We start from the raw sequence: 26,775 nt of genomic DNA, 5'->3' as shown, positions 1-26,775 counted from the left end.
CAATCATCGATCCATACCCATTGACCGACACCACTTTACATTACCAATTGAAAGGATAGAGGAAAAGTCGGTTCAATAGATGAAACGGGTTTCAGCTACAGGGATTTCCATCAATCAATTAATCTGAATCAGCTTTGAGTAAAATAATTTACATTGCCATCTTTTCACACGCCAACTACATATACATTTTCCATATCTTTGTTACATTTTCATCACCACCATCACTCGTTATTTTCATCACTCATTATTTCATCACTCATTATTTCATCATTCGTTAAATTCATTGCTGCCATTACCTTCGTAGAATCAGAATTCTTTTTTTTTTTTTTTGGGTTGTTGTTGATCCTGGAAGAAAAAAAAAAAAGAATTAAGCGGCTTCCAAATCAACGCGCCTAAATCGCTAGGATCTTTTTCTGCGCCTCTTTGGAATTCGAATCTGTTCTTCTCCTTCTTCTGCTTCTTCCCCTTCTCCATCTCCATCTCCATCTCCGTATTCTTCTTCATCGCGCGAATTCCATGACGTGCCTCTTCTTCTCTTTTTCTTTTTGGTTTTTTTCTCCTTGTGAACCAACCTGAGGTGTCTCGTCAAGGAGTCGCTCCGGTAGAAAGATTTGCCACAATCTGGTTCCGAGCACACAAATAGAATATCCTTGATATTCTGATCGTACTGTTTAAAATATTGGTGCACGTAGCCATTGGTGATGTGTTCGTAATGGACGTGGTGTCTCAAATCGGCACGATTCTTGGTACCAATCACGTGCAAGGGGCATTCGTGCACGGGACATCTGTAGTTACGATCAAAAACCGAGCTCATCAATTTGTTTTCTTGGTAATGGGCAATCATGTCTAAATAGGACTGGAAAATTTTAGAGCAATGTTTTTCGCATTGCGCATCCGCGGAGCACAATTTGATGGACTCGATCAACTTGACTGAATATCTCGACAAGACATAGGCCCGGAAGTCCTTGACTTCGTTGTTCTTGAACTTGGAAATGCTATGTTCGGGAAAAGACCTTTTTGATTTTGGAGCCGCACCTGAAAATGAAACTGATGCTGATACCCCTGGAGGATTTTTGCTACCCAAAATCGGAATCGGTCCCGCCGTGCTGACCAGTAGCGGTGGTGTCTCCTCGTCCATGTCAACCAGCTGGGTCTCCACCGTGTCCACCAGCGCCGTTTCTACTTCCGATTCAGTCAGCGAGTCCAACAAGTGCGCCGCGTGGAAGCAGGGGGTATCAACAAACGGGACATCAAGCGAAGTGACAATCGACTTTAAGATCTGGTGCGGGAACGAAGATGCTCCCGAATCGTGGAACTGGGCAGTATCCAGCAAGTCCAACAATTGAACTTCGCGAAAGCAAATGGGTCCACCAACGTGATGATGTGGAACCTGGTCAAATGAAGTAACAATCGATCTCAAAATCTCCTGCGAAAATGAAGTTGCGTTTGGAAATTCCGGATGCAAAAAATTATCATCGCTAGCGTCTCCTTCATTCACGTGCTGATAATCCATGGCGTTTAGAAAAAAAAAGGTGATTTACGTTGATGAAAATATAGAATGAAAAAAAATTTTTCAAATCTTTTTGAAAATTGACCCTCAAGCCAGAACACATTTGGCTGCCTATTTATATCTTGAAAAGAAAAAATGTGTAGCGAGAGCCCTGTAATAGAAAAAACGAAAAAAAATAAAATGAGAACCAAAAAGAACTGAGAAAATCTGGGGTAGCACGAAATCATGCAGACTTTCCGCATAACCAGAGATTTTCAAGGAGTAGGTGCACAAAATTGGGCTTTAACAATTTCAAATAGCCAGCGCCGTTAGTAGCTCCAGGGATAAAGATTGTTGAGGAGAAGGGGCAGAAGGGGAGAAGGTTTGGTCAAAAATACCTCAGACTTTGAAAAGTTCGGTCATGAACTGGAAAGAGAACAGGTATCGGCATTGGCATTTGGGGCAGATATCCGGTGACATATCGCAAGTGTGAGGGTTTGCTCGTTTTCGATTTCTCCGTTTTCTGGACGGAATAGCCGTGGTGATTGGCCATTGTTTTCCGTGACCCTTTTCTTGGACATAAAAGCGCTCTTGTTGGAACTCGAGTACTGTGATAGAAAGTCGTTAGCCTGCCTCGGCGCTGGTTCAAATGCTGCGGGGGGAAGGATGGGAAGTGAGATGGAGAGGGGAAGGAATGGAGCTGACTTTTTTTTTTACGGCATTTACGAAACATATTCCCAAAAAGAAGAAAAAAAAAAAGGAAAAAGGCCTCAGACACTAAGACACCACCAGCTAACCCCCATTTCACCTACATGCCATTTGCAATTGCCCTTAAACAGTTTTCTCCCGCCCCGACCATGCCTCGGAGCCACGAGGCAAAATTTGATGGTGCTCCTGTAAACCCAACTATATGCAACGATTTCCCCCCCCCCCCTTAAGTGCAATTGCGCTCGTGAGATGAAAAACTGCGCTTTTTTGGCCCTGCAAGTAGCACAGTGCTGTCTTTGCCTCTCGAGCAGAAAACTTGCCCCTTTAGGAGTTCCAACTCGATCACTTATCGACCTCCTCCTTCCCAGTCCATGTCCCATTTGTTCTTGAAAAAACAGCCGCTCATTTACGTCCTGGGCCCAATGTTATACGTATCAATTGTAGAAACCCCCCTAGCGGGTGTCAGGCTTATGGCATTACACAAAACCGTATATACAATAAGCGCACGAGATTTACGGCTGGATCTCGCCAAAAAAAAAAAAAAAATTTCCTTTGTCTTTTTCAGTTTGAAAGGTTCACTCACATGAGCTTGCATTAGCACCCCCCTTGTCAATGATTTGCGTTGATGGAGTTGACAGCGCTAAGAGGCTAAGTAAAGTCAACTTAGACTAAGTACGCAGCAGGAGAGTGCTAAACTGGGGTTGCTTCCTTTTTCTCTTCTTTTTTTTTCATTTTGTATGTGGGCTCGGGGTTGCCGTGGCGGAGAGGAGAGTATGCTCAAGGGTTTGGCTTTCCCAGCAGCGACACGTGCACGGCAGTTATCGAAACGAGGCGAGGCTAGAGCTGACACTGAAGGACGAAAAAAATCTTGATTGTTAGGCGACCCCGACACTTCAAAAGCCTTTCTCTAAACTTTAATCGGGGGCCAACTCAACAGACAATGCCATGGGCTCAGCGGAACTTGCCCATTGGATTTGCAGATCCAAATGTGTATGTATATGTATAAGCATACAAGAAGAGAGCAAGGGTAAACTCTGTAGCCCCTTGCTTTCTCAACCTTCGTAAGAGGTCACCGATTGGGTAAATTTTATCGACCAGAGATGAGCACACGCCATTTAAAGTAAGTTTAGCCAAAGTAAGCACGTGACAGAGACTTTATAAAAAAATAAAAATTGATATACCAAAACCAGAGTAACTTTTATTTAATACTTTACTTTATATAAATTCGGAATACGAACGACAAAATTAGAGCAATTGCAAACCAACTTTTTATTCGTCCAATTTTCTCTTTTTAGCAGCCAATTCGTCGTCGGGCAAAACTTCAACGTCGCGCTCGCCGTGACCGGTAGTGACAGGTCTAACGGCAGGAGTAGCCAAGTCAGCGTGGAAGTCCTTGATGATGGAGTCGACATCATCAATGTTCAACTGTCTCACATCGCCCAATTTCTTGATTTTCTCGGTAACGGTCTTGACTTGGTCATCGGTTAAATGCAAGTTCAACTGGTCAACTCTCGATTTGATCGCGTTCCATCCAGTCAACCTGTTGGCAAAATGAATGTATCTCGTTAATCCGAAATCGCTAGGGTTCAAAATCTCGTAAGTTGAAGGGTTGGCCAATATAGCCTTGGCGTGGATGCCTGCCTTGTGTGTGAATGCACAGAACCCTGTTATTGGGTTGTTGAATGGAACATTCACCTGCACGGCGTCGGCCACCAAATTCTCCAAGTCTCTCAATTTATGCAATTTGTATTTGGAAAGCACATAGTCGCGATCAGCAGTGATCATTCTTGCCATCAATGCCCCCAAGGGGGTGATACCATTACGTTCACCAATGCCCAACACCGAAACATCAATCAATTTGGCCCCAGCTTCCAATGCCGTGTAAGCATTAGCAATAGCACAACCGGTGTCATTGTGGAAATGGCACTCAATGTCACAAGAGACAACCGATTTCAACGTCTTGACCAACTCGTAAACTTGTCTAGGGTTAGCACACCCAACAGTATCAGCGATACCGACTCTATTCACGCCAATCTTGTCAACAGTACGGTAAATGTTCAACAAGTCAACGATGTCGGATCTGAAACTGTCCTCGGAACTAAACCGGATTTCAATACCTTTAGACTTGACAAATTCAATCACCTCGATCGCGGACTGAGCAATATAGTTCATGTCCTTACCATGACTGTATTTTCTCAAAAACTGCGAAGTACCAATAACAACATCGACCCCATCGACACCGGTCTCAACAGCGACCCTGGCGTCATCCATGTGGCATCGAATGTGGGTCAAGATTTTGGCCTTCAATCCCAATTTGCAAATGGCCTCGCAATCTTTTCTGCTTTGCTCTGAAGCTACGGGCGAAGTCAACTCGATATAGTCAACACCGAAGTCGTCCAAAGCCTTGGCTATTTCAATCTTTTTCTCAGTGGTGAAGAAGGCATTGGCAAATTGCTCTCCTTCACGCAAGGTACTTTCTATTAGTTCGAACTTGTTGACGTTGGAAAGGAAATCGGATGGATTTGGACCATAAGGATTAGACTGCACCGACATCTTTGATTGATTGTTTGATTTACTTGTGGTTGTTTGAAATTTTTGAAAAGTTATAGCTTGTCAAAAACAAAAAAAAATCGAAAAAAAAAAGTTATTGATGAATGTGCTTGTTATAAGAGATGAAGGTGTAAAGTCTAGCAAGCTCTGGAATAAATTATTACTTATACTGCTGTGGATACCTCAACTCGGTATATAACCAGAGAGTGAAAAATTTTGATTTTACAGTCAAGTTGCAGCTCAAGTGACTAACCGCGGCCCTTGTGCAAAAAAAAAAAAAAAAAAAAAAGTTTTAATCGCAGCTCTTCTTTCTTTGCTGCTTTCCCCATACTAATCACACTTGGTAGCTGCCGCTGTAGTAGTAATAGTGATAAGCTGATTGAGTAAGAAGAGCAAAAAGATTCTCCTTATGACTCATCGATCTTTTTTTTTTCCTGCTCACGTGACTGAGAGTATATCAATGACGCAGAGTCTTTTGCTCTTTTTCCTTTTCTTTTCAATGACTCTTTTTCCTACTTTCACGACATCAGGGTTTCCACGACACTCACCGGTCTTACGGGACGTATCTACCTAATCTTGCTGTACCTTTGTCGTTCATAGCCACACTAGTTCAAATACAACTTCGGCTACAGCTTCAACGTGACAAGCCCAAGTGAGAGCCCTAGTCTTGAGATTGCCTTTCTGTGTGTTGAGACACAATCTCGGGCCGTTGTGTTCCAACTATCGGGAACGGAGACCTGTCTCTTCTGTACATGAACTCGCTTTCCCAGTCTAGTTCCTCCATCACGTGATACAACCCCCCCTAGCCCCCCTCTTTCTTCCTTTTCTCACCACAGAACAGGCTTGACTGCCGGCTCCCTCTCTCGAACGCCAGCAACAGTCGCCTACAGAAACTCTCTGATACAAAATATCCGAATTCTTGAATACACTCAATTGTGAAAAAATCCCGTATATATATATATACATATAAAAAAGAAAATGAGAGACACCAGTGAATAATCCACACCAAAACCTGCTCTTCCAGCAGTTGCAACCTCCTGCCAGCTCACCCACTCACTCAACGGAAATCATCTTGACAAACCTAAACATTTCATTCTTGATTCTCACCAATTCGATATCCTTGATGTTTAATTTGCCATTCATTCTGTTAATCAACTGTTTAACTATTGCATTGATTTCTGAGTTCTTCAACCCCGTAATCGCTTCCCAATTGATGCTACTCTTGTCTTCTGCCTTCTTACCTTTATTCTCCTTCAATACAGTCAACTTGAAACACCCAACAATCAACTTCTTCAACTCAAATCCCATGTCGTTGTACTGGACAAAGTTATTGGTTTGGTTGAGATAACGTAACAAGTAGATGATATCCATATACCGGAATAAATAAATTATACTCTTGAGGAAAGTCGATAATGAAACTTGTGATCTGCTTATCAAGATTAACAAGAATTTGTCAATGGCAAGTTCGGGTTTGACTTCGACTTTTCTCGAAGAATCTGGTGGGAACGCATTGTAGATCTTTGTTGCCACATACTTGACAATTATATTCATCAACTGAGTGCGTTGATGTTTAAACAATTGAGGCGAGATGTTGCTGCTGGGAGATTTAGTTGCTTTGTTGTGGTGTTGGGATTTTCTCAAATTTCTAATCTGTTGTTGAGCTGTTGTGTTTGTTGCTGCTGGTGGTGGTGATGATGGTGAGGGTGCGACTGCTGTTGCTATTCTTGTGACTATTGGTTCAGGTGCTAGCGCTGCTGCTGGCGCTGGTGCTGGCGAAAAAATAGACTCTTGAGTAGTACTTGCAACTGATGCTGGAGTTTCTTGTGTAGCCCTCTTTTGGTGCCAATATTCTTGAGTGAAAGAACTTGTCAGTTGAGTAGTAATCTCATCGGATTCATTATCAGAGACCAAATGTGGGATATCGATAAACTCACTAAAGTCATCTTTCAAATTTTCATTGTCTTGAACAGACATAATATCGAGGGAGGAAGTTGAACTTCCTTCACTGTGTTGACGCCCAGCTTTCATTTTCAAAGCTTGAGCAACTTGATCCTCGTGATCCTCTTGTCGTCCCGCTTCCTCTGCTGCGCCGAGATAAATAAACTGGTTGAATCCTTTTAAATGGGTATCCAAATTACTTGAATCTTGCAGGACAGACTTGTGGTGGCGACTAACGACGCTACCTCCATCTACTGCAGGCGCTGCAGCTGCTGCATCAGCAGAAGAAGAAGGTTGAATATTAGTATCCAAACTATCATTAATCATGGTTACTGCAAAACACACAACCTAAGTTATGGAGATCTTAATACTTCTCTGAAACCGGGGGGCGGAAGTCAGAGCAAGACTGATCGAAACTCGAGACCTTAAAAAAAAAAAATCAATCCTTTAAACACCTTGAAAATATGATATATTCGATACTATTGGAAGAACACACAACTTATTGTAGAGCAAGCTATGTGCGAGTTCTCTTTCGTTCTTTTTTTTGATTCTAAATGTTGAACTCGATTGAATTAAATGATTATTATTGAATTAATTTGCCTTACCAAAAAACCTTTATAAAAAAAAAACCTTTTTCTTTACTTTCGTTAACTTCGTTGAGATCGTTGAGAAATGTGTAAATCTCTAATAGTTGATGACAACCCAGGTGGAATTCATTTTCGCTCGTAAAATCAAAGACTAATAGTAGGGGTTATAGAATTCTGGAAATCACTTTGAGCAAGTGGACTTTGGTCTAATCTGCTCTGTAGGCTTTTGTAGGTTTTTGTAGATTTTTGGAGGTTTTCGGCTTTGGTTTGGGCAAAGGTAAAACTTCAATAATAGCACTAAGAGTTAGGAAACGCTTTATGTTAGTTAATATACTTGACGTTGCGTGTATACCGTAGATGATTATAAGGTATGTGTGGAGTCTGAAAGATGTTTGGTGTTTGATGTATGGTGTTTGATGTATGATGTTTGGTCAGGATGGTTTCTTGGTAGTTGCTTGACTTCACCTTCTTGATGGTAAGTGAGTCAACCGGTGGGACATCCAAACATCAATACTTTGACTCTCCTCGACATCAACCTTTTCTGACTCATATTTTTCCGTCGTTGCAGTTTCTTTTTTCCGCTTTCAACGCGAATCTCCGCTGCTGCCACTGCCCACTAAAGGGGGAGAAGGGGTGCGTGCAAGTGTGTCATGGATGCAAAAAAAGCGAAAGGGCTACCAAATGTGCCTTTCTAATTGCAGTAGTCTTTCGTTTTGCCACCTTTCATTAGTGATGGTGTTATTGCCAGTTGATGAGACCCTGGTGCTTTGGCAGTGCGTTTTTGAAGGAGAGGATGCTGGCGAGATGACTCACAATTGCTTCCAAAAAAAGAAAGAAGAAAGGCAGACCGACGTTTTCACGTGTTTGCTTCTTTAAAGTCGTGATCAAGTTCTTGTCTTGTCATGACGAGCTCCCTTTGCAACTGGAACCCGTTACAAACTGCGACAATCTCCGTGGCTTGGAAAATCACGTGTACATCCCCTTTGGAAGTAGTATGCCAGGAATGCAAGACCAAAGCAACCGCGTCTGGACCGTGGTACCTCGTCCACACCACCCGCCTGCCTCAGTAAGACGTGTAGCTCAATTGTGTAGTCAGACTCCAATTGCAAGAAATACAGCCCGTCTTGAACCACCACCACCAAATGTCACGTCGCGGTCACCTCCTTCCGGAAGGCCAACTGCAAACCCCTTGACTTTTGAACCACAGCAGAGCGCCCGTCAATTGGAAGTGTACCGCTCAACATGGTGACCTTTGAGCAAATCTGACACAAGTATCCCAAGCTTGAGAGGATGGGGGTATGAATCCCAAGCCAGTCTGTAGAAAAGAGTGAAAGAGTTTTGACGAGAAGTGGTTTTTTTTTTTGCCACAAATTTTCCTGAAACTTTTTAAAATTGCGCTGTTCTTGAGAGATTTCAAAAAAGGGAAGAAGGCGCAAAAAAATGTCAGATTCCAAAGTACATTGAAAAGGACCTTCAGCACCATATATTCAAAAAGTGGTCGGACCATCTACATGTCCCCACTTGCAAAGTATACTCAACCCCCCTCCCCCCCCCTTGCGAAACTGGACCTCTTCTTAACACTGGCACTGGGAGCAGAAGATGAGTGTCTCACTTTCGAAAATTAACACAAAGCTGGCAGACATTCTTTTTTTCTTTTTTCAACCGCCGTAACCCGAATCTTTTTTATCTGTTGATTTCTGACAGCGGTTAACGGCTACGTATACACATTACACCGGGAATGGGCCAAACAGAGCCAGAGCCAGAACCAAACGCAGAAATGGCCTTATCGGCAGTGACCAAGAGAACATATACCGATGCAATCAATGCCCTCAACTCGTTACAGTCGAATTTCGCTTCGATTGAAGCATTGAAAAAATTAGGCGCCAATGTCAACCGCAACGAGCTTCTGATCAACGAAGTTCGAGAGTTTACTCGCAGAATGGGGTACACCCCACTGGAGTTCAATAGATTGAACATCATCCATGTCACCGGCACCAAAGGCAAAGGCTCGACTTGCGCCTTTACTGAAAGTATCTTGAGGCAATATCAGCCAGCCGCCATCACGAAATTGGGCTTGTACACTTCACCGCATTTGAAGTCGGTGCGGGAGCGCATTAGAATCAATGGTGAGCCAATAGCCAAGGACTTGTTCACCAAGTATTTCTTTGAAGTCTGGGATAGGCTATCGGCAACGAAATCCGACCCGGAGCTCTGGCCGAGCTTGCAGCCGTGCCATGAAGTGAAGCCCATGTACTTCAAATACATGACGGTGTTATCGTATCACGTGTTCTTGAGGGAGGGGGTCGACACCGCAATATATGAAGTTGGCGTAGGTGGAACTTATGACTCTACAAACATCGTGGAAACCCCAACTGTGACGGGGATCAGCGCCTTGGGGATCGACCATACTTTTATGTTGGGCGATACCATCGAAAGCATCACCGATAATAAGACTGGCATTTTCAAGGCTGGTGTGCCGGCTTTTGTAAGCCAACAACGCGAATACCCGCAAACCCATCAGCAAATTGAAGAACGAGCAAAAGAACTCGGTGCATCATCGTTGCAATTTGTGCCAGCTGACGTGCCCGCCAACGGAGATTTCAAATTGGGACTCTCTGGCGAATTCCAAAAGGAGAATGCTTCGTTAGCGGTGAGGTTAGCCAATGAACATTTGAAGTCCCTCGGTCTTGCAGATCAAGTTGAATTTGACCGAGAGGGGAGGATAAAATCTTTGCCTCGCCAATTTATCCGTGGCTTGGAAAATGTCAATTGGCCCGGTAGATGCCAGATTATAACGGGCAAGCCCGAGAACGTCACATGGTATGTCGATGGCGCACATACATTGGAATCAATCAGCGCGTCCTCGACTTGGTTTAAACATTGTCAACTCGAACTCCAATCACAACCACAACCCACCAAAAGAGTGCTTTTTTTCAACCAACAGGGAAGAGACAACTACCAAGAGCTCTTGACTAGACTATACACCGTGATCTGCCAAGAACAACCCCAGATTGCATTCGACAAAGTCATCTTCACGCCCAACATCACCTGGTCCACGGGCCAATACAACGCAGAATTATTATCGAAAAACACCTCGCAGGACGCAGTTGAGAAATTGGAGATCCAGCACAACTTCAGTGCGTTATGGGAAAAATTGGATGGCGGCATAGCTGCGAGATGCGTGTTTCCCGATATCGAAACTGCTATGGACCATTTGAAGCTGGAACCATCCCAGCTCAGTGTGTTTGTATGCGGCTCGCTACACTTGGTTGGTGGATTCCTAGTGGTGCTCGATGACGAACGTGATTAGGAAAAAAATAATGAAATCTGTGCTAACTAGTTTCTTTTTTCTTTTTCCATCTATTATGTGTGTATGTATATATATATATAGAGGTGATATATATATATAGGTAATCAATATATACCCTAGAATTCAAAAAAGAAAAATGTCCTTGTTGTCTAATTGGCACCACCATTAACGATGTTTTCTCTTGTTTGTCTGACAATTTCATCAATGTTGCTTATGGACTGTGACCACTGTTGTAACGCAACCTTGACATTTTCCCACTCTTGAGCAATGACAGCGTCGTCGCCGGCAATGATGAATCTATTGACCCTGCTCAAGCTGAAAGTTTCATCGATTTGGTTCAATTTCCCTTCGACAACACCCGCTTTGATGGCTTCAACTAACAACTTCTCAAACTCCAAATGGCTTGATACAAGGGGAATCTCCTTGTAGCTGAAAACAATGTCGTCGTGGCTTGACGATTGCTTTGAGTCAGCGAAAAACTTGGCCAAGCTCAAGATCCTCGATTTCTGATGGATAAACTCTTGAGGCAAGTCCGAGGGAACGCCTTGAGCTTGAATCGTTTCGCCCTTGACGTACTTCAAGAACAACTGCGACAAGCCAGTCGTAGACGATGCGTGTAATGCTTTAGCGACATTGTTATTGACCAAGAACGAAACGTCAACGACTTTGGAACGCAATGCAAACTCAATCAATTTCGCCAATTCTTGCTCTGCAACAGTGTATCTATGTGTGAAGTCTTTAATCAATTTCAATGACGTGAGCGAGTATAAAGGGTCCAAAGCGATAAAGTCCCAGAATATCGACTTGATTTCAGACTCCTGGGCGTTGCTCAAATTCAACCAGTTTACAAGGTTGGAGCCGACATTGTCCTGTATACTCAGAAACTCCACCCCTGAAGTCTTGATCACCTTTAAAATCTCCTGCACGACATAGATTCTCACCTTGGAGTCCTTGGGCAACAAGTTGAATATCGTGCTTAGTATCGACAACACGGTCGAGGACTTGATCGACTTTCTATCTCTCAACGAAAGCGGCTGTGTTGGGTTGATGGTGAGGATTAAATGGTAGATGGGAGATTGCGCATTATTCAAGACTGAGTCGGTTGAAGTCAACGCCGATAATATGTGGATTAATAGATATATGGTGGGCTCAAACTCCTTGTCGGTTAATTTCCTCAAGTTTTCAGCGGTCGACACTTTTTGAATCTTGTTAAACAACTCGGGCTTGTTGGAAAGCTGTTGGTCGAGGGTCTTGGGTATATGGGAGTCGATACTTTTGCTAAACTCGGAAGTTCCCGTGACTCCATCTATAATTTGTGCATATTCCTGAATTGAGTCTTTCAAGTCATTGTCAACGACTATTACGGATGCCATGCCTGCCTCAGAAGACTCGTAGTGGAGGTGATGACGATGGTGGTGTCAAAAACAGTACCGATGCCTGGTGTTCTGCTTCACACTTCGTGTTCGAAAATCGAAATGAAAATTTTCCAAAAAATAAAAAAAAAAAAAAAAAAATTATATGCAGGAGTGTGCTATATACGGAAGAGGAAGTCGTGCAATCTTGTCGTAAACTTTTTGCAGCCATTCCATATCCCTCTCATTATCTTTTGAATCAATCACCGGTACATCAGTTTCCATTCATTCGTCTTCTTCTTCTTCATCGATGATAGGCTGGAAAATGGGGTTCTTGTTAACATGAGATGCTGCCGTACCGCTATTTGCTGTGATTCCAGACCACTCCAATTTTGTATCTTGAAAAGTGCGAGGAAAGGGCAAATTGACATTGTTTGTGCCTATCGACGGTGACAATACTCTCTTGTTTAGCTTTGGATCGCGGTTCAACCCTTTTAAACTCAAGTTGAACGCAACTGGTGGCGAAGGGGCCCGCTGAAGCTTTTCGTTTACACTTCCACTGCCACTTCCATGTCCATTTCCATTTACAAGCCCGTTAATGGCAAATACGGACTTATTCTGTACTTCAAGCGCTGCCAGCTTTGTCTGCGCATTCTTGCTCACCACCGTTTCGTATTTCGTGATTCCGGGTGCTGCACTTTCGTCATGAAGGTTTGGTTGTTCGCCTGGTACCTCGTCAGACGAGTTGCTTGGTAGCCGAGAAAGCGATGACCTCTTGCGCGCGTGTGTCGAGCCACTACCACCACCGGGCGAAGAAGTGATATTAAGCGAGTGGTCCGATGACACTGCTCTTCTGTAGCTAGGCCGTTTCCTTAGGTTCCTGACGGGGCCAGTACTCTGTCTGTACTCTGAGGAAACATTAATGCTGGACTCGTAAGCATCGTCTTCCTCATATTCATCATCCATGGTATCGGTTTCATCCAATATATCCAATTCAGACTCCGATAACATCGTTGACATCTGGCTCAATCTGCTTATTTGACTAATCTGTGATATCATCGACGACGGCCTGGTGCCTCTCGAGAACGCCCTACCTTCATTTGGCGGCGGTGTGCGGGTAAGCGAGGCCGTGCTTCCGTTGTCCAAAGTTGTGGTTACACCTTTGGGTGCCGATATTGCTTGACGCTCGAGCTCGACCCTGTTGGCCACTGGACCGTTACCGTTGGCGTCGCCGCCGTTTGCATGAACTAGCACCGGCTGGCCAATTTGATTGTAATTCCGCTCGGGGCTCGGCCTGATGTTGATCTCCAACCCCGTCTCATCCGAGTCATCAAGTTTCTGCGAATTGTTGCTCCGGAAAGATCTGCGATCGTCTCGATCTTCGTCATCATTCTCGCCTTTGTTTTTGCGCCAAAATTGAAGTTTGTTAAATATTTTGTTTGAAGACTTTTTGGACTCCTTGGGCTCCTTTTGCGTTGATGCAGCTGAGAATTTCCGTTGCTCGGGAACAAATGAAACTGCCCTGTGTAGTGGCGTGTTGACAGCAGTAGATGTTGGAGAAATGCCCTGAGAAGCTCGTTTCGGGCCCAAGTGCGGAAGCTGATGCTGATGCTGATGTTGGTGTTGGTGTTGGTGTTGGTGTTGGTGTTGGTGTTGGTGCTGTTGCTGCAACAGCAGTAACAGCAGTTTGCCGTCGTCATCAACCGCACTATTGAATCGAGCATTTGCTGTTGGAGACTTTGGCAGGTACTGGGGATCGGTCTTTTTAGACGCGGTTGAGAATCTCGCAAGGTTGGTTTTGCTAGAGTTGGAGTTTTTGTTCGAGGCCAAGCTTAGACTCGATATGATCCGCTCCAACGGCTGCGACCCGGAATACTGCTCGGACATCGACAATGCGCTCTTGACCCTCTTTCTCGACTTGCGTAGCGAGTTTCTCGCCTCATAGTATTTCCGCTTCTTTTCGCGAATGTACTTCTTCCGCTTTTTGGAAAATTCATGTGTTAGTAAGATTTCGTACAATGCAGTCAACAGATTTATATCGTTGCTGTAGACGCCCGCTTGTAACTCGTCGACGTCAAAGTCTAGTTTTTGCAATCGTCGGAGCAAATCTTTTTCAATCTTGGTGTCAAATGGCTTTTGAATGCAGTTGTAATGCTGGTTGATCGAGATGATGGACTCGGCGTCGGCATGTTTTTTATCTTGATTTTTCTCCAAATGCCTATTGTACAAGTCAATTAAAAAAGACGAGTTTAAGATTTCACCAACACTGGGCCTCTCGCTTGGATTTTTATTGAGCATCTTTAAAATCAATTGGTTTACTTCTTCTGGCACATGGTCACCCAAGATGGGTGTGTCGTTTAAGACTTTCGACTTTGTCTTTAAATCATCGTCATCGTCAAACGGTAGTATGCCATAGAGCACAGTGTATAGAATTATCCCAAGCGACCACACGTCGATGGCAAACCCCGAGTATTTCTGGCCCATGAGTAGTTCTGGTGCCATATAAACGGTGGTGCCGCAGATTGTCGACAAAAACTTTCTCGCCAGCGGATTAAACTCGCGAATGAAGCCAAAATCAGTTAGTTTCACCACCGATTTCCGCTTGTCTGCTAGCAAGATATTCTCAAGCTTCAAGTCCCGGTGGCTCAAGTTCATCGAATGGACAAACTGCACCCCGAGAGCGATTTGGAAAAAGATATTCTGCGCCTCTTGCACATTTAGTCGTTTTTTCTCGTAAATCAAGTCGTACAACTCTCCGCCTTCGCAATACTCCATCGCGATCCAAAGATGGTTTTCGGTTTTGATCACCTCGTACAAGCTAACCACGTTTTTATGTTTCAACTGCTTGTGGTAGTAGATTTCCCGCACAATGTTGGGATCGTCGATTTTGCCGCACTTGAGCACAACATGGATGTTGAGAAGCACATGTCTAGCCAAGTAGACCTTGCCAAACGCGCCTTCTCCAATCTCCTTGGTTATGCGATAGTTGCCAATCTGGTTAATCTCGGGCGACGTGATGGACAAGTAGAACTCATTAAACTGCTGAGCTAGCTGCGCCGTATGCTGATGGTCATCTAGATGCATCCGTGACAGTGCCCACGCCGCTTATATGGCCGGGGTTTGGTAAAAAAATCAAAAAAAATCAAAAAATCAAAAAAAAAAAGGAAAAAGACGAATCTAGCAAGTGGCTCAACTGTGGCTGGTTTCAAAAAAGTCTTTTGGAGGGATAAGATAGGGACTTGCCGTGTCGCAAGCCCTTGGCACTAGCTTTATTGCACCTTCTTTTTTTCGATATATATCTAACTGGCAGGATCGGGTATTGAGATCTCTAACAGCTTCGTTTTCCCGATTTTGTGGAATCGAGTGATGTCTGTGAGTGCCTCTCTATATGTATCTGGGAAAGAAGCTGGAATGGACCCTCGTAACTGTCTCTAGTGTGTGTCTGTCTCTGTATCCTGTGTGCTCTTGGATGGTGCTTGTTTCAATTCACGAGCCAAAAGGAAAAAAGTGCAACTCCAACAGAGATAGAATAGCATCTACACGAACCCGCACACGGAGCCAGTCCGCTCATCACCAGTGGGTCTAACATTCCAGAGAGGCACCAAAAGCAGGAAACACCAAAGCATCTGGGTCAATAATCTTTCTCAAGGGGTTGTTCTGTTTTTTGTTCAAAAGAGATGTATCATAAGGTGAAGTGTGGTCTACTGCGATATGCCAGGAGCGATATAGGACGGTATACACGTTTGCAGCGACATGCTCGACTTGTTTTTACCATAGGCAGGAGTTATGCTACAGTTTCACAAAGGACCAAAATCCCAGAAACGGCACGTCAAGTAGATGGAGTCACAGGTCCAGCGTCATTGAACTCATCCGCCAGCACATCCAGTACCGCTACTACCACAGCTAGCTCGTCTCTGGTCTCTGCGGAGGATCTCATTCGAGATTTGGAGCCGCGGTTCAGCCGGGTTCTACAACGCATCCTCGAGCGAGGGTTCAAGTACCCGTATCAATACTTGAACGATGCCAACAAGAACCATCGCAAGCTCTTTAAAGTGTTTTCAGAATCAATTTTGAACCGAGTTTGCTCAAAGGGAAACCATGGCCCCGACCATGTCCCCACATTTGTCGACTTTATCAACCCTAATGAACAACTTTTACCCACACTTTTCAAGCTGATTCAGGTGGACAACAACTACCCCAAGCAGCTCCTCACCTACTACAACTTGCAAAATGAACAAGACTTGATCGAGCATCTAATCACTCACGTTTACAACAAATACTACGAAGATCATAAGATCGCAACGACTCCATTTGAAAGCAAACAGATTGATTTTTCCAACCCGGCGCAATGGTACCCGGAAGCAAGAAAAATGAAGCGGAAAATCATTATGCATGTCGGCCCAACAAATAGCGGCAAGACGTATCAATCATTGCAAAAGCTTGCCCAATCCAAGACTGGCTATTATGCGGGGCCCTTGCGGTTGCTCGCGCGGGAGATTTGGGATCGATACGAGCAACTGGGAGTTCGATGTAATTTGATCACGGGAGAAGAAGTTATCGCCTCTATCGACGAGTACGGACACCTTAGTGGCTTGGCCTCGGGGACCATCGAAATGATACCTTTGCATAAAAAGATGGATCTTTGTGTTATAGATGAGATCCAAATGATTGCCGATGAGCAAAGAGGATCGGTGTGGACCAATGCCGTGTTGGGTGTATTGGCTCACGAAATACACTTGTGCGGAGAAGAAAGTGCCGTTCCCTTGATTGAGAAGTTGGTTAAAGTGACTGGCGATGAGCTTATCGTCAAGAGATTTAAAAGACTAGGCAAATTGACCGTTGAGAGTCAAGCAACCAATATCCACAGTTTGAAAAAAGGTGATTGCTTGGTGGCGTTTTCGAAAAGGAAAATCATGGAACTTAAAATGCAATTGGAAACCGAGACTAATTTGAAAGTTGGGGTAGTATATGGTGCATTACCACCCGAGATTCGAGCTCAAGAGGCTGAAAAATTCAACACGGGCCACTACGATGTCTTGGTGGCGTCGGATGCCATTGGCATGGGTTTGAACTTGAAAATCAGCAGGATTGTATTTAGTGGCATTTCGAAATTCAACGGAACTGAGCTTCTCAACCTTACTTCGTCGCAAGTGAAGCAAATTGCCGGAAGGGCTGGCAGGTTTAGTGCCGAACACGGTTCCAAAGAAGGATTTGTCACGGCGTTGCTGAGATCGGCGTTAGTCTATATCAAAAATGCGTTGCTGCAACCTGTTGTAGCTATTGAATCAGCGAGAATATGGCCAACCATTGGCGTTTGGAAAAATTACATGACCAGCAACTCGACTACAAAACTGTTGGTGGAAACCATGACTGATTTTTACCTTAATGCCTTGAATTTGAAATCTGACACGTATGTTCTTGCTGAAGCAGGACCTAAACTCGCCATCTTGGATCTTATTAATCGAGATTGGAATTTAAGGAAAATGTCAATCGATGATCAGTTCACTTTAGCTGAATGCCCCATCTCCTTTGTTTCGCCAACAAGCGATTACCTTATAATCCCCGCAGTCAAGGCCATGTTTTTAAACATTGTTGAAAGAAAAACCCAGAACATCTTTGATTTGGAATTCCTTCTGGACCACAATGTCGTGGGCTTGCTTGCGAGTAAACAGAAGACGGCTATATTACCGTTAGATGTTATGCTCAACGGGTTGGAAAAACTCGAAGCGATACATAAATTGGCCTTGCTTTATCTTTGGTTGAATCAAAGGTTCCCAACTTTATTTGTCGATAATGAGTCAGCTATGCATTTCAAGTATTTTGTGGAAAAGCGGCTTTCGGAAGAGTTGAACCACATGAGACGAATGAACAGAATGATGACAGATAAGAGGGGAGACCGATACAAGAAAGCAGCAAGATATGGCAATAGAGGTCCAGCAGGTTGGGGGGAAAAGAAAAAAGGAAATAGGTTCCTATCGTCAAAGATGGAAAAACCAAACTTGTAAATAATTAGTACACATATAGAATAATAGAGGCGATCACAGTTGTAAGATCTGAACTGAAGACAAGATCTCGAGGCGAATTTAGCTTTGGTGATGCGGATCCTGCGCATCCCCCACTTTAAAGTGGGGGCACCCCCAAAAAACCAATTACCGAGATATGGCTTTACGGTGCAATTTGCTCATAACCACAAGCTCCAGGAAATTTTCCAACATATCTTTGACAAAATCTTTCACGTAGTGAGATATCATATCAACCAGCCAACTGACTAACTAACCAACTCCTTTAATTTCAAGGCCATGGTGACGGTAATTGTAGTCGGAGGTCCAGCAGGAACAGGCAAGACTACGCAGGGCGTGTTATTATCGCAATACTACCAATGCCCCTTTATAGAAGGAGACCAACTACATCCGCAATCCAACATCGACAAGATGTCGCGCGGTGAAGCACTAACAGACGAGGACCGTTGGGGTTGGCTCGCGCAGATATCGAAGGTCGCCTCAACGAAAGCGCAACTGGATCCCTCGCATTTGAGCGTTGTCTCATGTTCAATGTTGAAGCGCAAGTATCGCGAATACATCAAGCAACAAGCTGCTGCTGCTGGTGGTGGTGGTGGTCCAGATATCAAGTTTAGATTTGTGTTTTTGTATACTAATTTCGACGAATTGATGGAGCGTGTCGGGGCGCGCGTGGGCCATTTCATGAAGTCTGATATGGTGCGGTCCCAGTACGAGATCATGGAGATTCCACACGGTGGCGAGTTGTTGCAAAATGGAGGCGAGGCTGTTGCTGTTGATACCAGTGGCAAGAGCCGCGAGACGATCTTCAAGGAGGTTCTTGGTGATTTCGAGTTGCCGGATGAAGATAAGCGTCAGGAGCCAGTGAAGTAGTTGCTTCAAACGTTGTCGTTGTTACAGCGCAGGGCGTGGAGTGGGAAAGAGATTCTGTCACAGGAAACTAATCTACTCGACTACTCAACTGTTCAACTGTTCAACACATATTTCAATTGTTTATACAGCCACTGGTACTTTTTTGTCCAACTGTCAGCGCAATTGGTGTTTCTCTTTGTAAACGTTGAAAGGACAACCTATCAGTTCGAAAAAAGACACTCGTAATTCTTAAGAATGAACAAAAAGGTCAAAAAAGTAGATGCTCTACCCTCGGCACCAGCGAGCTATGCCAAATCGTATGAAGAAGGAGACGAAGAAGAAGAAGGAGACGAAGAAGAAGATGGGTGGTTATAACAATGATTATGGTGATGATTGTGGTTGAAAATGGAATCCCGTTTAAGAGGCTTTTGGAGGCTTTTTTTTTACGAATCAAGCACAGGTTGTACCAGCATATATTAAACAGAGGGTTATATCGACAAGGCAAACACGGAAAGCAATAGTCAGGAGCATTGCAAACACGGAAAGCAATAGTCAGGAGCATTGCAAACACAGCACTTTTGATGACATGAAAAAAGCAAAAAAAAAAAAAGAGCAAACCCCCGAGTCCTCTTCACCGTGACGAACTAAAATGTACTCTACCCCCCAGACAGGCGCAAATGCTCGACATCTTGTTTCAAAGTGGATGCGTGAACAATACTTGCATAGTGACAAACGAAATCTACCCCGAACAATAGAATGAAAAGAGTTTCTGTATTGCTGGGTTCATCGCTCAGTTACAGATGCATCGCCGACTATGCTACTTTCAGCTGGATGAGAGAGAGAGAGGCACACTCCTTGCGCTCAGCTCCCCAATTTGGAAACCGAGCAACCGCTTGCGTAAAATAAAGAAACAAATTGGAGGTGTTGGAGGCGCTGGAGAGGGGGGTGGGTCTTGAGTATGCAAAATAACTCTGTCCGTGATGGGTTTGGTGTTGTCCTTGCAATAACGTGGTAAGCAAGTTACTTCGCTCTCTCCGCTTTTCCTGCCAGCCGTGGCCTCTTGACCGAGCGATAGTTTTGTCCGTTTCAAAACGGGGTAGTCCTGGAGCGGACGATGCAAGCCAGTATTCCACCCTCCAGTCACCTCTGTTACTTTGCACTGTTACTTCCCACTGGATACTCTGTTGTGGTGGTGTTATCAGAGAGGTATCGCAGGTATCAGAGGATAGCCTTAGGCGTTTAATCAACAAAAAAAAAAAAAAAAAAAAATCACAGTTTTAAACCAAATTAAGAGTTGAGATTAATCCTCCTGATTAAACACCCACCAACACCATCATTATCATCGTCAATCACGAACAACAGGAGCAACAGGAGCAACAGGAACAGGAAACCATTTTAACACTCCTCATTGTTATCATAATCCACTTGCATTTTTTTTTATTTCATCAACTTCATTTCCTTCACTTTTCAACTGCATCAAGCAGACTTATCCACTATTCCAATTTTGCAATAGCATTTTTGCTCTGCTTGACTCGACCACTTCGTCTCTCTATACAAAAGCATATACAGTCAATATAAAGTTTGCCATCAAGACGCGATGACCTCAGTATCATCGTCGTTGAAAGTAGAACAGTACGCCTACTTGAATCCCAGCAGAGACAGACGAATAGCTATTATCACCGGTGGTAACAGCGGAGTGGGATTTTACACAGTATTACACCTATATTTGCACGGGTATGTCGTATATATTGCCGGAAGATCGAAATCTCGGTTCGTCAAGCTGTGCAAGGAGATCAACGAAAAGGCGCATCGAATCAGACTCAAGTACAAGAGCGAAGAAGAATCCAAGCAAAGGCATTTGGGCGAATTGCACTATTTGGAACTCGACTTGACCAATTTGCAATCGATATTACGAGCTGTCGACATTTTCAAGTCTCGCGAATCATACTTGCATCTACTCATCAACAACGCGGGAGTAATGGCGTTGCCATATACGTTAACCCAGGATAATTTCGAAATCCAGCTTCAAACAAACTTCATTTCTCCCTTTTTATTAACCCTCAAGCTATTACCAATCTTGGAACGCACCGGTGACAAGTTTTCTCAAATTGAACGACCACGCATCATATACCTAAGTTCCATTGGACACCAATTTGCATTGAGCAATTTCAACCTCTCAAAATCAATGAATTATAAACCCGATTTCATCTTCACCTGGCTCCGGTACGGCGTGGCCAAGACCGCCGGGATCCATTTCATGAAAATGCTCAGCTTGCGCAACCCCAAGGTCTTGTGTCTCTGCATCCACCCGGGGTTCGTGATGAACACCAACATCTTCAGCTACTGGACCAACTTGCCCATTGTCGGGATTTTATTCTGGTGTTTTTTCCAGATCTTTGCTTGGTTCTTTGGCGTCACCACTGAACAGGGCGCCACTGAAGTCTTGACGAGCTCGCTTAATTCGAACTTAACGGTGGAAAAAAATAATGGCAAGTATTACGGACCACGTGGCAAGGAGATTGAGCCGTCTAAGATTGCTAATAATATGGATTACGCTGCTAGGACCTGGATTTGGACAATTCATGAATTGGCGGAAAGAGGTATTACTATATGAGTGAGAGAGTCAGTGTGTGTATGGGGTGGTTATTTATTTACGTACAGCGTCATCGTTGCCATTCGCTTTATATTCTTAATATAAAAAAACGGAAAATTCACTTCAGTTTGAAAAAAAAAAAAAAAACCATTTGGGTTAAAAGTTAATGATAAATGCAATGTCTATATTTTCCTCTGCTTTTGCAAAAGCAGTTCCAAGTTCTTGTTATCCGTAGTCCTCATTTGCTGAAGATCCTTCGTCAATCGTTCAATCTCTTCTTTACTGAGCCGTGGGTGCTCGTGAGAATCAACCAAGTCATGCAACGGCTCAAGTTGCGGCTGCTTCTCATCATACACCTCGACCAATTCATCTCCATCTTGACTTGATTCGTCATCGTCGTCGTCGTCATCATCGTTATCAACATCCTCCCAATCGTCGTCATCATCGTCATCGTCATTCTCATGAAGATTGGCACCGCTGCCATCTTTCCTCAATTCTTTCTTAAACTTGACGTAATCCTTGTACGCCATATCTCCTTGATAAACACCTGCATCATCATGATCACCACCATTATCGTTGTGATTGCCCTCGCAGTGAGGCTGACTTGCCATGTCCAAGATGATATCCAGTTCCATAAACTCGGGAAAATCTTCAAACTCGGTACCTTTAAAATCCAGATGGAAATTGACATTGCTTTCCATCATCAACGCTCTGATTCTCTCGTACGTCGGCTTCAATTCTTCTTCCGAGAGCCAAGTCGAAGTCATGTCGTAATATTTCCACCTAAACTCTTGCAAATCCAGCGGTATAACACCATCTTCATCTTCATCATCATTTTCTTCTTCCTCTTCTTCGTCATCGAGCACACCGCCCATGTCATCATAGCCTTGCTCTAATAATGTTTGCAATTTCCTCGCGTACGCTTCTTCATCTTCTTGCGTCCCCGGCATACCGCCAACTCCAGAAATGACATTAACGACTTCGTGATCTTCCTCGATTCGTCCATCGATGATGCCACGCGCAATCAATTCATCCTGCAATACATGGCGCGAGCTCGCGACCAAAGTTTCCGGCACCTTGGGCTCGGGCTTTCCCGCGTAGTAATGCTGCAATCCAGCAATAACAAGCCCGCTAATCAACTCCTGACGATCACCACCACCTTCATTGAGTTCACCATCAAACTCACCAGCTAGTCGCAACAACACCCCGAGATTCATCGCATTCACAACAACGTTAACTTCAACTACGTCATCGCCAGCAGCAGCAGCAGCAGCAGCAGCTTCACTGCTCACAGGCTGAATCAGCTCCATATCTTCAAGGGTAGCTAAGCTCCTCGCAATCATCATCGGGTCATGTGCAACCACCTTCGCTGCGGTGCGCGGCAACTTCAACACGAGGTCATGGGCGTGGCTCAACCCCACGCCAAGCGAGCAATGCCGCTTGACCACCTGTGCCATCTCCGCGTTCTCGCTGAAGTCGCCATTGAACAACTGCCGAACCGCGCGATCGAGCGACAAATACCGCTCTTGCCCATCGGCAATATGATCATTCACCACCACGATGGAATCGCGATGTAGCCACGCTTTATTCCGGCCGTTGGTTACACTCAATAGGTGCGCGGGGAGACAATCGTGACATAGCACCAATACAGGTTCAATTTCACCGGAGTCAAACACGTGGATGAAGCTGTTGTGGTCGTATTTTGTAAAGTTGAGAAGGAGAGCTATAAAGAGCTCCATGTCAAGCTTGTGCTCGTGGTATTGGAACTCGCCGTAGATGTACTCTATCGAGTTGGTGACGCGCGCTTGGCAATCGGGTTGTTTGTAGTTCCATGGATATTGCTTGATCCAGGGGTCCATATATTTGATGTAGTTGGATAACGTTTGATCTATGTTTGAGGATACAATGACGAATGTTAGGGTATCTTCAGCGAACAAATTGTCAATTTCATACGGCTGCGGCTCGTCTTCTGTCCAGAGGTAGTCTACTTGGTACATCTTCTCGTTGGTGGTGTTTAATAGTGTATGAAGAATGTGTCATGAAAGGATGTGGCAATCCCTGAGGGGGTTTTTTTTTACTCTTTCTCTTCTCATTTTATGGCTGCGATTTTGCATCCACATTGATATAAGAGAAGTAAAGGAAAAAGAGCAAAAGGGTTCATCATCACAAGCAATCTCTATCGAAAAGGGCCAGGTATACCACGATACTTGTCTATTTATTCTCTGTTTCTTTTTTTACAATTTGGTTTCTGGTTCCATCTTTTCAATAACAATAGACGAAGCACCACCACCACCATTACATATACCAGCACAACCAATCTTACCACCTTCTTGTGACAACACCGACAACAAAGTTATAACGATTCTGGCACCCGAACAGCCCAAGGGGTGACCCAAGGCAACAGCACCACCGTAGGCGTTGACTTTTTCCAAGGGGATGTTACAGAGTTTAGTGTTGGCAACACCAACCACTGAGAATGCTTCGTTGAATTCAAAAAAGTCCACTGATTCCTGGTCGACACCAGCATGTTTCAATGCTTTTGGCACAGCTAAAGCAGGAGCAATGGTGAAATCGATGGGTTCTCTTGCAGCTTCGCCCCACCCGATGATCCTTGCCAATGGCTTCAAGCCCAATTCTCTCAATTTAGCTTCTGAAACCAAAACCAACGCAGCGGCACCATCGTTCAACTTACTTGCATTTGGGCCCGTCACAGTGCCGTTTTCCTTTTGGAAAACGGTTCTCGCCGTCTTGAACTTGGCCTCGTTGAAGTTCTTGACTTCTTCATCCTCAGCAACGACAACATCGGGTTTACCTCTCACGCCCTTGATTGTAATTGGGGCAATCTCGTTGCTAAATTTGCCCTTGGCCTGAGCATCCTGGGCTTTCTTGTACGAGTTGATAGCAAATTCGTCTTGGTCTTCTCTGGAAATCTTGTGGTCAGCAGCACATTTCTCGGCGGCAACACCCATCAACTTGCTGCTGTAGACATCCAACAACCCATCCTTTTGAATACCGTCAACGAGGGAAGCATCGCCATATCTGGCGCCTGATCTAGCGCTGGGGAGATAGTAAGGAGTGTTAGACATTGACTCGCCTCCTCCAACAACAACGATATCGCTAGTGCCGCAAATGATGTTTTGAGCACCAATGATAACCGCCTTCATCCCGGAAGAACAAACCTTGTTGATGGTGGTGGCAACAATAGCGTTACTCAAGCCAGCTTTCAAGGCAACCTGTCTAGCTGGGGCCTGGCCAACATTGGCCTGCAACGCACCGCCAAACAAGATTTCGTCAACTTGTTCCGGCTTGATTTGCGGAACTTTTTCCAACGCTGACCTAACGGCGTGGGCACCGAGATCACTGTACAGTAACGACGATAATCCACCTTGGAAAGACCCAATCGGCGTACGTGCTGTGGAGACAATGTAGACTGGAGGCAACGGCATCTTTGACTTTGATTGCAGATATTACTAGCTAACGTTCAACAGGAAAGAAAAGAAAGAAGGGAAAGAAAGAAAGGAAAGAAGCAAGAGCCAGAGGGTTTGGAAAACTGGAACCAAAGTTTGCCAATAATATATAACGTGTATTTTTTTCTTCCGTGGGAGTGTATCGTATAGGATGCCTTTTTTTTTCCATATGGGAACGAGAGGTGACATGTAAACTGTAGCTGGAAGGAAATGGAACCGTATGAAGCGAGTCCAAATGAGAAGAAGGGCATTCCCTTGTGCTCAAAGGGGCCTCGGCCGTCATGTTAGTAGATGCTCACGAAGACCTAGCTCAACTGGGTTCGTAGCCCTATACCTTCCCCAGCACAGTCCAGAAGGGACCATACTTTCAAATTTTCGCTTGTTTTCGGGCTATTTGCTGCTCGTTGCTCGTCCCTTGCCTCTCGCATTACGACCTCATTAGGAGTAATCGTGGTGAAAGATGAGAAAAAAAAAAAGGAAAAACGTCTTAAAGTCCATAAGTCGAGGCTAACCTTGCAATGTCCGTTGAAACGGCTGTTTGACCAACTGAGGCTCGTTAGTTAGTTGAAACAAAAAATGGCAGCAAAAAGAATCGAGATGGGGGCTCTGTGTGTGTGCCCGGAATTCAAGCCGCACTATTGCCGTTTCCAGCAACTTGTCAAATGGCTACAATCTCGAAAGAACAATATAAAAGAGAGGCGATATTTGGCCGTTTAGTTTCAGTGAGGTTTGGTCAACGGCAAAAGGCTTCTTCACACGGATTATATACACGGAAATGTTTCAAATTGCCACTAGAACCATCCGAGCCGCGAGACCGGCAGCTACATCGACATGGCGAACCTCGCCATGCTTCAGAGCCACTTTCCACGCCTCGGCGGCTACGAGGACCCTCTTCAGTGGTAAACCAAAGAACCCCAACCCCGCAGAGCGGAAACAAGCCAGTCCGCCACAATCACCACCACCGTCATCAGCACCTCCGACACACGCCGTTGCAACACCGGGCCCGACAGAAGCAGACTTCCAAACGCACCCAATCCTCAAACGCATCCCCAAATTCCTCCGCAGCTACGCCCTGAAATTCATCAATGCCCCCTTTTCCCACCTCATCTCCTTCCTAATCCTCCACGAACTAACAGCAATCATCCCCCTTTTCGGAATCTGGTACTACTTGCACCACCATCCGGGCATAGTCCCCTTGGATCTCCCGCAATGGGCCCTCTCTAAAGGCTCCAAGGTGTTGGATTCGCTCTTGGAGCAATTCCAATGGAATTTCAACACCAGTGACAAAATTGTGTTGATGATGGAAGGAGCGTATGCGTTCACGATTGTCAAGTTGTTGTTACCGGTGCGGGTCGTGATTAGCTTGTGGGGGATGCCTTTGTTTGCTAGATGGTTTGTGTTGCCTATTACTAACTTGCTTCATAATTTGAGACAGATTAAGCGTATTAAAAGGGAGAATGCCCAGCTTGCGAAGAAAAGGGAGCCTAAACAGGTGGATAAGCCTCGCTTGTGATTGGTTTGGGCTCCATATGTAGAGATTAATCGATTCTCGACTATAGACTGTTTATATTTATAAAAAAAACCAACTGGAAAAGAAGTGTGTATATTTCCATCGTGATCTTTATTCTTTAGTTAGCTTCACTCTAAACTCAACATGCCCATTCCTTTTAATTCAAGGGTATGGAAAAACAAACTCCACTAATCAAACTCAAAGTAGAGCGAGGACACCAAAGAGGACCCTTGATCAAAATTCACGCTTTCAAATTTAAAATAAGCAATCGAAATGCCAGGGGAGACGATAAAGTTGTAAAGGTTGACCTCGCCCAACAATGTCCAAAATTAAAGGTCCATCAGTATTATCCACTTTTTTTTTAACAAAAAAAAAAGAATACGAATATACTAGATACAAGAA

General features: G+C 44.5%; 12 protein-coding genes across 12 annotated transcripts; 5 read left to right on the top strand and 7 right to left on the bottom strand. All coding sequences in view use genetic code 12, as the record gives it.

Annotated features, from left to right (window-relative positions):
- Positions 1–400: 400 nt before the first annotated feature.
- LODBEIA_P43760 (uncharacterized protein) lies at positions 401–1,513 on the bottom strand (the record flags this gene model as incomplete). The annotated part of the gene is made up of 1 exon (XM_066974590.1): positions 401–1,513. One exon carries the CDS (start codon positions 1,511–1,513, stop codon positions 401–403), a length of 1,113 nt encoding a protein of 370 aa, XP_066831314.1.
- A 1,953-nt stretch (positions 1,514–3,466) lies between these two features.
- On the bottom strand, positions 3,467–4,750 carry LODBEIA_P43750 (uncharacterized protein; the record flags this gene model as incomplete). Its single annotated transcript, XM_066974589.1, has 1 exon — positions 3,467–4,750. One exon carries the CDS (start codon positions 4,748–4,750, stop codon positions 3,467–3,469), a length of 1,284 nt encoding a protein of 427 aa, XP_066831313.1.
- A 1,050-nt stretch (positions 4,751–5,800) lies between these two features.
- On the bottom strand, positions 5,801–7,012 carry LODBEIA_P43740 (uncharacterized protein; the record flags this gene model as incomplete). The annotated part of the gene is made up of 1 exon (XM_066974588.1): positions 5,801–7,012. One exon carries the CDS (start codon positions 7,010–7,012, stop codon positions 5,801–5,803), a length of 1,212 nt encoding a protein of 403 aa, XP_066831312.1.
- Positions 7,013–9,010: 1,998 nt separating this feature from the next.
- On the top strand, positions 9,011–10,582 carry LODBEIA_P43730 (uncharacterized protein; the record flags this gene model as incomplete). Its single annotated transcript, XM_066974587.1, has 1 exon — positions 9,011–10,582. The coding sequence occupies one exon, from the start codon at positions 9,011–9,013 to the stop codon at positions 10,580–10,582; it is 1,572 nt and encodes a 523-aa protein (XP_066831311.1).
- A 149-nt stretch (positions 10,583–10,731) lies between these two features.
- Positions 10,732–11,955, bottom strand: LODBEIA_P43720 (uncharacterized protein; the record flags this gene model as incomplete). The annotated part of the gene is made up of 1 exon (XM_066974586.1): positions 10,732–11,955. The coding sequence occupies one exon, from the start codon at positions 11,953–11,955 to the stop codon at positions 10,732–10,734; it is 1,224 nt and encodes a 407-aa protein (XP_066831310.1).
- Positions 11,956–12,219: 264 nt separating this feature from the next.
- Positions 12,220–15,018, bottom strand: LODBEIA_P43710 (uncharacterized protein; the record flags this gene model as incomplete). Its single annotated transcript, XM_066974585.1, has 1 exon — positions 12,220–15,018. The coding sequence occupies one exon, from the start codon at positions 15,016–15,018 to the stop codon at positions 12,220–12,222; it is 2,799 nt and encodes a 932-aa protein (XP_066831309.1).
- A 593-nt stretch (positions 15,019–15,611) lies between these two features.
- LODBEIA_P43700 (uncharacterized protein) lies at positions 15,612–17,939 on the top strand (the record flags this gene model as incomplete). The annotated part of the gene is made up of 1 exon (XM_066974584.1): positions 15,612–17,939. One exon carries the CDS (start codon positions 15,612–15,614, stop codon positions 17,937–17,939), a length of 2,328 nt encoding a protein of 775 aa, XP_066831308.1.
- Positions 17,940–18,233: 294 nt separating this feature from the next.
- Positions 18,234–18,824, top strand: LODBEIA_P43690 (uncharacterized protein; the record flags this gene model as incomplete). The annotated part of the gene is made up of 1 exon (XM_066974582.1): positions 18,234–18,824. The coding sequence occupies one exon, from the start codon at positions 18,234–18,236 to the stop codon at positions 18,822–18,824; it is 591 nt and encodes a 196-aa protein (XP_066831307.1).
- A 1,576-nt stretch (positions 18,825–20,400) lies between these two features.
- LODBEIA_P43680 (uncharacterized protein) lies at positions 20,401–21,417 on the top strand (the record flags this gene model as incomplete). Its single annotated transcript, XM_066974581.1, has 1 exon — positions 20,401–21,417. The coding sequence occupies one exon, from the start codon at positions 20,401–20,403 to the stop codon at positions 21,415–21,417; it is 1,017 nt and encodes a 338-aa protein (XP_066831306.1).
- A 161-nt stretch (positions 21,418–21,578) lies between these two features.
- On the bottom strand, positions 21,579–23,393 carry LODBEIA_P43670 (uncharacterized protein; the record flags this gene model as incomplete). Its single annotated transcript, XM_066974580.1, has 1 exon — positions 21,579–23,393. The coding sequence occupies one exon, from the start codon at positions 23,391–23,393 to the stop codon at positions 21,579–21,581; it is 1,815 nt and encodes a 604-aa protein (XP_066831305.1).
- Positions 23,394–23,630: 237 nt separating this feature from the next.
- Positions 23,631–24,842, bottom strand: LODBEIA_P43660 (uncharacterized protein; the record flags this gene model as incomplete). The annotated part of the gene is made up of 1 exon (XM_066974579.1): positions 23,631–24,842. One exon carries the CDS (start codon positions 24,840–24,842, stop codon positions 23,631–23,633), a length of 1,212 nt encoding a protein of 403 aa, XP_066831304.1.
- A 796-nt stretch (positions 24,843–25,638) lies between these two features.
- LODBEIA_P43650 (uncharacterized protein) lies at positions 25,639–26,376 on the top strand (the record flags this gene model as incomplete). Its single annotated transcript, XM_066974578.1, has 1 exon — positions 25,639–26,376. One exon carries the CDS (start codon positions 25,639–25,641, stop codon positions 26,374–26,376), a length of 738 nt encoding a protein of 245 aa, XP_066831303.1.
- Between the last annotated feature and the right edge of the window lie 399 nt (positions 26,377–26,775).

The sequence above is a fragment of the Lodderomyces beijingensis genome, assembly GCF_963989305.1.
Source record: "Lodderomyces beijingensis strain CBS 14171 genome assembly, chromosome: 5".
In the NCBI taxonomy this organism is placed as follows: domain Eukaryota; kingdom Fungi; phylum Ascomycota; class Pichiomycetes; order Serinales; family Debaryomycetaceae; genus Lodderomyces; species Lodderomyces beijingensis.
The sequence above is the reverse complement of the archived record's forward strand: the minus strand, read 5'-3'. Positions and strand labels throughout refer to the sequence as shown.